Below are 10,513 nucleotides of genomic sequence, written 5' to 3' on the forward strand. Positions count from 1 at the left end.
TCTCATGTTAATTTAATGAAGGTAGACAGTTGGTAAAAAGATTATTTTTTCTCCTGTTTAATATATTGCAAAGCATAAAAACACGAAGTTCCATAATAATAGAATAGTGAAGATATTACAGTAATATTGTATGTGAAAAGTACATCTGAAGAAAAGCAAATGCCATTTCACAAGCTGTCAGTAGATGGCACAAACCTGTATATAAAAGTTTGGGCGTTCCTAAGTATTGTTACTCAGTAGGATAGAGTTACAGGAAGCTTTCTTTTTGTGTTTTCCTGAGAACTTATCTGCTTTTTCGGACAGCAGGGATTTCTGGTGAGAAAGTTTTAATTTTGTTGACTTTATGCTGTTGCTAGTTAGCTGGAATTGTTTTATATTCTGTATCTTATTTGAAAATATTAAATTACTTTTATTATTTGAATGAGTCTTGTTTTCCATAGCAAGTGTACAATGTTCTTTCAAGTGTATGGGTAAGCAACGATGGTGAAGTTGCTTGTGTTTGGAATATTTATCCCAGGAAACTGTCCAAGCAGCAGTCTCTGTTAGCGCTACACCCATAGTTAAGGAGGGCAGAGTGAGGCTACAGTTAAGGAATGGGTCTAACTTGATCATGTGTTTCATCCTTGTGAAAGGCATGCTTGTAACATTAAGTTCTTTTGCTATGATGGTAACTTGTAACCATCTTAAGCATGCCTTAAGACTGAACTGTCTTAGTTAACTATATTCTGTATATTTCTTATAAGGAAGTTTAGTCAGTTTAAACCAATTTTATATTGGAAAAACTCTTAAAACCTCATTTTTTAATCTCTTCGCTCACTCTTTAAACAACAGGACACTTTTTTGCTATGCTCTTGGCTTGCCTACCCTTCTGGATTGCTTTTCTTGATTAAGCATTTTTAATCGAGTTTGAAGACATGAGGCTACTTCTGAATTAAAAGTGATATGGCTATAAAGGATAATTTCTAAAGCTTTAGCCCCCAAATCACAGTTTACATGTTATGAAAGTTTTCACTTGTTTGCTTCATAGGATATTCTAAAGTTTGAAGGTACTCATAAACAATTTGATTGAATGCTAGGATATATGAATGAGAAAGAAAATAAAACACATGTAGAAGAATCATATCCTTTTTTCCTCTAGTCTATGGATATTGCTGAAATTTTATCTGAAGAAGGAATAATGATTTAAAGATATTTTTTTTTTTCAGATTTCTCTTGAAACTACATATTTTGTTTAATTATAAACACATTAGATGAGTTGCCCAAACGATCAGAAGAACAGGACTGAAGATGCCCAAATGCCTTTTGAGTGCTGTGATACATATAATTTTTTCAAATGAGACTTTGGAAAAAGGCTGGAAAAGTTTTGCCATATTACTCCACTATTTCTAGATGATTTCCAAACTTAGTTTCATGCATTCTTTATTAAATAACTCAGTGGACTATTTTTTTTTCTTTTTCTTTTTTTTTTTCTTCTTTTTCTTTTGTATTATTAGATCGAGTGGAACATATATTTTGCCTCAGTAAGTCTGAGAAAGCTTGTGGAATGATTAACGGTGCAGTGAATGTAGTCCTTGAAGTTGTAAATCAGTCCATCATGTGATAGCTACTGTCTCATTGTAAAGTCATTAAAAATACAAACTCACAGTTTAGCTCCTTCAATATCACGGGAAAGTTGAAATCCAGTGCAGTCATTAATGAGTACTATGGGAAGCTTCAGGCAACACTATGATTTAAAATTAATGGGAGGGAAAGGGAAAGAAGAGGAAATAAAAAAATACTTGATATCTAGACAACAACTTTAAATAAGATCTACGCATGCAAAAGTGTTAACCAAGTTCTTACCAGTTCCTGTTTTAGAGGGGTGGTCTAATGGGTTTATGCAGTTCCTACAATGAGATTTAAGATAGTATTCTCAAAGGCTGACTTAAACAAAGGGAGGCTGGCTACCCGAAACTCCTATATTTCAAAAGAAAAAGTGACCTCTAATAGGGAAAACCAAAGGCACAGCTACAATTTTTTTCCTCTAAAGTCTTTTAAAATAAACCTTTCTTTCACAACAGAGATGTTTGAGGTCAGTGTCCTTAGATCAGGGCTGGATTTTGTGTACTGAGGTTCTACAACTGATATATTTTTGTGTAGCCTGCAAATATTCCCAGTGTGTGTCTAGTGCTCTCTATGTACCCCTGACAAACCAGACATGTGAGCACCTCACTTTCAGAGTCTAAATTCAGGAAATGCTTAAACTCAGACAAAAAGTGAACTCTTCTGTGGACTTTCCCAAGGGATAAATATAGATCATTCTACCCTTATCCGTTACCCCAGTTAAAAAAAGCACTGATGATCCAATCTCAGCTATCTAAAGACATTCAGCTTTGATTCAGGCTTTTGAACCTCCATCCTATGTTTCAGTCTAAGTGTTACTGTCAGAAGTCCATTTTAAAATAATCTGAGTCCAGTTCACATTGTGTTAGAGAGAATCTGAGGAGAGAATGACTGTGCTGACCCCAATTATTGTACTTTCTAATCCAAGTGTATTACATTTTGTGCACCAGTTTAGGAAGCCTTTATAATACAGTGTATCACAGCAGTAATTCTGTAAGTGAGCAGCAAATTTTAGACACCTATGAAATCAGACATGTTTTGTAAGAAACTGACTCATTATTTGTTAAATACACATTATTTGCCAAATAAAAATTTTAGTGGTTTCATTTCTGTTAATAAAGAATGTCTTTCCTGAATGATTGTAGAAAATCATTGCTTTTTGAATCAAACAAAAAATGAGAAATTGGAACCTTAAAAAAAATCTCTCTCTGGTGGTTTCTGCACAGCTGCTTAATAATACAATCTGGTTTTTGATTGTGTCTTTTTTTATTTTCCAACAGAATTAGAATAAGGATGGACAGTTAATAAAAGTATTGAGCATCTCCAAGGAAACAGAAAACAGTATGACACAAAATACGAGCTTTCTCAAAACCTTTTTTCTTTACAAGTGTCTGTTTGCATTAACTTTTTGGAACCATGTCAGCCTGTCTGTGGAAGATGAACTCTTCGCACCTGTTTCTAACAATTTTCCAGAAGATGGTTCTAACCAAAAAATCAAGAGCCTGCCACTCCGGTATACAAAGAATAATTCATACAAAGCTAATTTTGATTGGGTTGTGATACAAAATACTACAGAGAGCTTGTCATTGTCAGAAATAACAAATGACAATGTAAAAAAATTGGTAGATTTATTATCTAATTTCAGACAAGGATCCAGGTTACAAAATCTGACACTGACAAATGTGTCACTGGATTGGAATGAACTTATGAAAGTTTTTCAGACTGTATGGCACTCATCCATTGAATACTTCAATATTAACAGTGTAACACAACTGTCAGACATTAGAAGTTATGACTTTGACTATTCTGGTACCTCAATGAAAGCACTGACAATGAAGAAAATTCTAATCACAGACTTATACTTCATACAGGATGACCTATACAGAATATTTGCAGACATGAATATTGCAGACATGACAATAGCTGATTCAGAGATGATTCATATGCTTTGTCCTTCATCTAAGAGTCCCTTTAGATACCTAAATTTTTTAAAGAATGATTTAACAGATTTTCTTTTTCAAAAATGTGACAACCTACTTCAGCTGGAGACATTAATCTTGCAGAAGAATAAATTTGAGAGCCTTTACAAGGTAAGCTTCATGACCAGCCACATGAAATCACTGAAATACCTGGACATGAGCAGCAACCTGCTGCGCCACGATGGAGCTGACGTGCAGTGCCAGTGGGCTGAGTCTCTGACCGAGCTGGACCTGTCCTCCAACCAGTTGGCGGATGCTGTGTTTGAGTGCTTGCCCGTCAACGTCAAAAAACTCGGCCTACAAAACAATCAGATCAGCAATGTCCCCAGAGGGATGGTGCAGCTGGAATCCCTGGAAGAGCTGAACCTGGCATCCAACAGGCTGGCTGACCTGCCAGGGTGCAGTGGCTTTCCGTCCCTGCAGTTCCTGAACATAGAGATGAATTCGATCCTCACCCCGTCTGCTGAGTTCTTCCGGAGCTGCCCAAGGGTCAGGGAGCTGCAGGCCGGGCACAACCCGTTCAAGTGCTCCTGTGAACTGCAGGCCTTTATCCGCCTGGAGAGGCGGGCAGGGGGGAAGCTGTTTGGCTGGCCGGCGGCGTACGTGTGCGAGTACCCGGAAGGCTTGCGAGGAACGGAGCTCAAGGACTTCCACCTGAGCCTGCTGGCTTGCAACACGACGCTCCTGCTTGTGACAGCTCTGCTGCTGACGCTGGTGCTGGTGGCTGCGGTGGCCTTCCTGTGCATCTACCTGGATGTGCCGTGGTACGTGCGGATGACATGGCAGTGGACGCAGACGAAGCGCAGAGCTTGGCACAGCCCGCCCGGAGATCAGGGGGCCGATCTGCAATTTCACGCGTTCATTTCCTACAGCGAGCGCGATTCGCTGTGGGTGAAGAACGAGCTGATCCCGAACCTGGAGAAGGGGGAGGGCTGCGTGCGGCTGTGCCAGCACGAGAGGAACTTTATCCCTGGCAAGAGCATTGTGGAGAACATCATCAACTGCATTGAGAAGAGCTACAAGTCGATCTTTGTGTTGTCTCCCAACTTTGTGCAGAGTGAGTGGTGTCACTATGAGCTGTACTTTGCCCATCACAAGCTATTCAGTGAGAATTCCAACAGCTTAATCCTCATTTTACTGGAGCCTATCCCTCCGTACCTTATCCCTGCCAGGTATCACAAGCTGAAAGCTCTGATGGCAAAGCGCACTTACCTGGAGTGGCCGAAGGAGAGGAGCAAGCGTGCCCTATTCTGGGCTAACCTGAGGGCAGCCATTAACATTAACCTGCCAATATCCAGTGAAGCAAATGAGTAATGCTACACCTGCTAGTAATATAAGTATGTAAATAACTGACTTGATTGTTTTGCATTAAACTCTGTTAATTTTTTTTCTATTTTCTTACAACATTCCCAGTTTGTTGCAAAGTGTGGTACATATAGAAATTGCTATTGCTTATTTTAGCCATCCAAGTAGTAAGAGGTCATCTGTAGTCGCCCTTCATCAACAAAGAATGAGAGAGAAATTTTCAGTGTTTGACCTTATTTTTAGGTTGCATTTGTTTTGGACTTTTCCCATTGAAAGCTATATTTGAAAGTAACAAGAATAGTGGCTGGTTTAGTGTAATCAGGCTGCCAAGGCATACATTTAATCTTTGTTCTGATGTGAATATTGTGAGGTTAAGAATGTAGGGATCTGCTTTCTTGGTTTTAATTAAGTAACATAAAGAAGAAAACTCCTGTTTGAATCCTATCCAGTACATTAGAATAGTAGATGTCAAGAGTACAGTATCTGCACCCTTTTAGCTTATTTTCCCTTCCTGCAAGTCTTTCCTTTCATCACAGAGAGACTTCCTTGGGTGAGTGCTGAAAAGCTGAATCAATTAATCCTTGTTTGATGGTCTTCTTCCTTTGCTGTATTTAACATTACTACTTGCCTAGAGATAGATACCTGCCAAGTCATGATTTCATAGAATTTGCTATTCACTGTCTTTAAATTCATAGTTAATACTATGTACTTATTATTTTTTATAGTATTGTAATATTACTGCTTTCTGCTCTGATTCTATCAAGCTATACCAGGTTGCATGTTTTTTCTGTTTCCTAATACTTAGAAGCTTGATGTTTGGAGGTGAACCCTTTTATCTCCAGGCTTCCACTCAACTCTGTTACCTTGCTCATTTAATTTGCAGATGTGGAGGGTCATCACACAGGTGAAAAAAGAGTAATTTTCCCTGGGAAATAAGTTACCTGCTAAAATCTTACTGATTAAACTAATGGTGTTTGTTAGTAGGAGACATCTAGAAACCTGCTGTGCTTAGTTTAGATTTGAGAGTCTAATAAACATCTCATTCTTTATCAGTTATTAAATTTCATGTGTCATTTCATTGGTGATGTGGAATTGTGTCATTATACTTACAGCTTAATGGAAATGTAACGTCCTGTGATCACAACTATGAGCAGCATATGAGGTGATCAGACTGGTAAGAGGATGTGATCCTTAATGCTTACTGAGGTGGCTCACCAGCACACACCAGCTGTGGTAGCTAGATGAAACAGTGAAATTGAAGCTGTGGGAGAGCTTCCTGGTGTCCAGAGATGCCAATACATATCGCATCTCACCAGAGCTTATCTGGCTCTACCACTTCGGCCTGCTACAGGAGTGGGTCACACCCCAGGAGCAGGATGACCCCAGGTGTGACTGGAGCACTTGCTCTACAGCTTTTTGGCTGTCAGTCTGTGCTCTGAGGGGACAAGGATGAGAGGGAGGTTTTTTGCATGGGATAATAGAGGATTTATTGCTCTGGGGAATCTTTTGGGCAAAAGACAGAAAATGTGAGCGTGCAACAGCTGAAATAGGGAGGTGGTTCAAAGGGAGGGTACAAAGCATCAGCTAATCAGAGATATCCTGGGGAGGGTAAAAGGCAGGGTTCACAAAATCATCATCCAGTGAGGGAGGTGGGGGGGAAATTGGGTCACATGGACTAATCAAGCCTCGAAGTTTAGGGGATTTCTAAAGTGGAATTCCAAGCGTGTGGTGGGCCTAAGGTAGGATTGACAGGAGACTCAGGGTAGATTGACAACATGGGGTGGGAGGGTCTCATTTGAACCAAACCATCAACTTAGAACATACCATTAACAAAAACACATGCAACAAAGACACTGCTGGCTCCCACCTACCAGTTCAGGTTAACTGGATAGGATCACAGTAGGATGCCAGGTGCCTAGCTCCTGAGCTTTGGAAAGAAGAGCTAAAATCTCCATTAAATCTTAATTATCACTCAATTATTTCCACACTCATTAAACCCATATCTCTCCAACTTAGAGAGGAGGATGTTGTGGGGGGCTATGTCAAAGCCTTACCCAAAAATTAAGATTTTGTAGGGATTAGGGATGCTGCTGGCTGAGAGGTTGGACATGATCCAGCCATGGGCACTCCCAGCCCAGAGAGCCAAACGTGTCCTGGGCTGCATCCAGAGCACCGTGGGCAGCAGGGCCAGGGAGGGGATTCTGCCCCTCTGCTCTGCTCTGCTGAGACCCCACCTGCAGGGCTGCACCAGCTCTGGGGTCCCAGCGTAAGAAGAATGTGGATCTGTTGGAGCAAGTCCAGAGGAGGCCACAAAGATGATCAGAAGGCTGGAGCACCTCTTCTATTAGGATAGACTGAGAGAGCTGCGGTTGTTCAGCCTGCAGAAGAGAAAGCTCCATGGAGGTCTTGTTAAGGCCTTTCAGTGCTCACATAGTGTAAGGCCTTTCAGTGCTCACATGCTTGTAAGAAAGATGCAGACAGACTTTTTAGCAGGACCTGTTGTGATAAGTCAAGGGGTACTGGTTATAAACTAAAAGAGGGCTGAGTTAGGTTGCATATAAGCAATAATTTTCTATAGTGAGGGTGGTGAAACACTGGAAGAGATGGCCCAAAGACGTTGTGAATGTCCCATCACTGGAAACATTCAAGGTCATGTTTGGAAGGGCTCTGAGTGATCTGATTTAGTTGAAGATGTCCCTGCTCATTGCAGGGAGTTGAACTAGATGACCTTTATGAGTCCCTTCCAACCCAAGCCATTTTACAATTTTATGATTTTACCTCTCTAGCACTTCTTGACACTTTAAAGTGGGGAATGCTACCAAGAAATCCTGTGCCACTTCTTCCTGAAAGCCTTCTCTCCCTCCCAGACATTACAGCCTAAGGACATGATTAGCAGTCACACTTAGTGCTAATGGGCTAAAGGGCAGGTAGTCTATCTTGTTTACTAGACAAGAAAAGAGGAAGTAAAATTTCTTAATTCAGGTTTTCCGGTCTCTGTAAATTTAATGCATCAGGAAACTGGGAGTTATGTCCTAAGTAATGCACAGACTGGGCCATGGAGGAGTCCCTCATCTTTAAGACTGCTCTGAAATATAAGTTTTAGGTGGGTGTGAAAGAAATTGTTTCTCAAGTCTGCCATGTATATTGTTTTGCAATATTAATGTTATAAGGGCCCTTTATACTCTGTCCTTTCTGCCTTGCAGATCTTTCATGCACATGCCAAATATTTCAGTTATTTACATACCATACCATAAACTACAGCTTCTTGAAATACACTTTAGAGTTTCTTTGATAGAGCAGACTTGTTTTGTCGTGGTGTTGGTTGGTTTTCTTTTTTAAGTAAGCATTTGACAACATTTCTTATCAAGCAACCTTGTGTATTGCCTTAGTTAGTGTTCAGTCAGGCCAGAATTTTAATTGTAAAAGATACATTTAAAGTGTTTTTATGACTAAAAATTACAGTAAAGACACAGAGATCAGTTTTAAATCCTTGAGCAGATTTCTGTGTATGACAGGATTGAACTCAGTGATAGCAAATAAGACAGACGGAACAACTTAATTTCTCAAGTATGAGAAAATTAACGTCACCTTAAATTACAATCCAATGAATTTAAATTTTGCCTTTTTCTCAGACTAAGAGGGACACCCAGTGGCCATTGAAATTATCATTGCTTCCTGAAAGTGATCACTCAGTCTAGAAGGTATGCAATGCTTTTTGACTCATAGGAAACCAGATAAATCTTATCAGCACGGCAACTGGAGTAGCCTCTTGCAGGTGTGTGGGCTCCAGAGGACAGGTCAGGACGAGCTCTTCCCCGTGACAGCTGCCACGCTGAGTCAGTGGCTGTGACTCCCCCGTGCCATTGGTCCCTCCTGCCTGAACCTTAGAAATCAGCAGTGTGATATGAGCTTTGCAATATGCAGTCCTTATTTTCAAGCAGGAGACCAAGAAATTCAAGCCAGTCATTTTCTCATATGCTGATTGCTGTTTGCAGGCTTTTATTTTTATGCCTCATTTCTGCTCTACTGCTTTCCCTTCTGTACATCACCATGGCATACCACAGGTGCTCACCAGGCTGATCTGCAAGATCCCAGGCAACGAGAAACCAACATCCTGATGCAAATACTTCAGCAGAAATGGAAGTGTTAGAGATGCATAGTGAATTCAGCCAGGCTCCCCCTTCTCAGGCATCTGATAAGGTGTGAAGAAATAAAACCCCTTTCTTCTTCATCTCTAATCATCATCATCATCATCATCATCACCATGATTATCCTCTCTCAGCACAGCCTGCAGGTGCATCTGGAGGTGCACAGGACTCACGTGGAGATGTGTCAGCAGCCTCTGGCACCCCAGCCTGGGAGAGGCTGTGGGGCAGAGCCTGGCATCGGGAGCAGGCCCAGGCAGTCATCTTGTGAGTGATAAAAAAGGCAAACTCACGTGTTTGGTGCTCCACACCTGCCTATGGGCTAATTAGAATGCCCTAATTAGAAGTGAGTAAAACATTTTTATGAGCTTGCCACTAAGTGTGCTGCTCCTCCAGCACAAATTCCTTGTGCTCCTGCCCTGGGCCCCATGGCAGGAGGCCACACGGGAGGCGGCCACGGGCTGGGCAGAAGGGCCACCCAAACGCCCAGAGCCACAGGGGTCTCCTCCAGGCTGCCTCCGACCCCAGCACAGCATCACTGCTCCTTGTCATCCAGCATGTGACAACATGACCACCAACAACATTCTGAGTGTTTTATTAACAAGTATAATACATACGCACTGTATACTAAATATACTAAATACACTAAATATACTAAATATAGTATGAGAACTGTACAGTACAAATTTACGTTCACAGTTTGACATGACAAAATGTCATTACTGAATTCCCATTGGACTACCAAAGTAGAAACAGTGAAAGTACATTAAACATTCACATCTTTAGTAAGAAAAGATTACCAAAATGTCTCTGTATTTGCAAGTTATAGTAATGCATGCTAGAAACCTTTAATTAGCCATTTTGTCTTATTAGCTTATAAAATATATTACATTTTATTTTAAAAATTCTGCATAGTTTATAGAAGTATTAAAGTAAATAAAAATCCTTGCTATATTTGCAGGTGAGAGATGCTAAGCAAAAAGATTATTTTGACCTTCTAAAGTACATTAAGTGCTAATATCTGTAAAATATAATGAAAATTGGTGTAGCCCTCTTAAGAGATGTAAAATGCTTTGTAAATTTTTTAGAAAGGATTTGTATTCATCTATATGTTGCTAACCTTGACAGAGACGAGATATTTGAACAAGATGTGGCATTAGAGGTATCACTGCAGAATGCTGCATCTATATTTAAATAAACTACACACATTAATACCTGCTTAGTTTCTTGCAATTGTATTAGAAACTAGTAATTTATTATAATCAAATGGCTTAAGCAGGCACATTTTAGTAAAACAGTATTACTGCTACACACTGCACAGTGCAATACTGTTAGGAAGAAAAGGGGGGGGGTTTACATATTCTCCAGGATTAGGATTTTCTATCTAAACTGGCTATTCTTTAGGGTATAGATGGAACGACTGGTTTTGGAAAGTATTTAATTGAGTATATTTAAAAATTGCAAGGTATCCCTCAAGCCCAA

The 10,513-nt window shown here is 40.3% G+C and overlaps 1 protein-coding gene across 1 annotated transcript; it reads left to right on the forward strand.

The window, feature by feature from the left end:
- Positions 1-228: 228 nt before the first annotated feature.
- On the forward strand, positions 229-5,173 carry LOC131578454 (toll-like receptor 1). The gene is made up of 2 exons (XM_058837134.1): positions 229-315; positions 2,883-5,173. Exon 2 carries the CDS (start codon positions 2,946-2,948, stop codon positions 4,893-4,895), a length of 1,950 nt encoding a protein of 649 aa, XP_058693117.1. The 5' UTR covers positions 229-315; positions 2,883-2,945; the 3' UTR covers positions 4,896-5,173.
- Positions 5,174-10,513: the final 5,340 nt, after the last annotated feature.

Source organism: Poecile atricapillus, chromosome 4 (genome assembly GCF_030490865.1).
Source record: "Poecile atricapillus isolate bPoeAtr1 chromosome 4, bPoeAtr1.hap1, whole genome shotgun sequence".
Lineage (NCBI taxonomy): Eukaryota > Metazoa > Chordata > Aves > Passeriformes > Paridae > Poecile > Poecile atricapillus.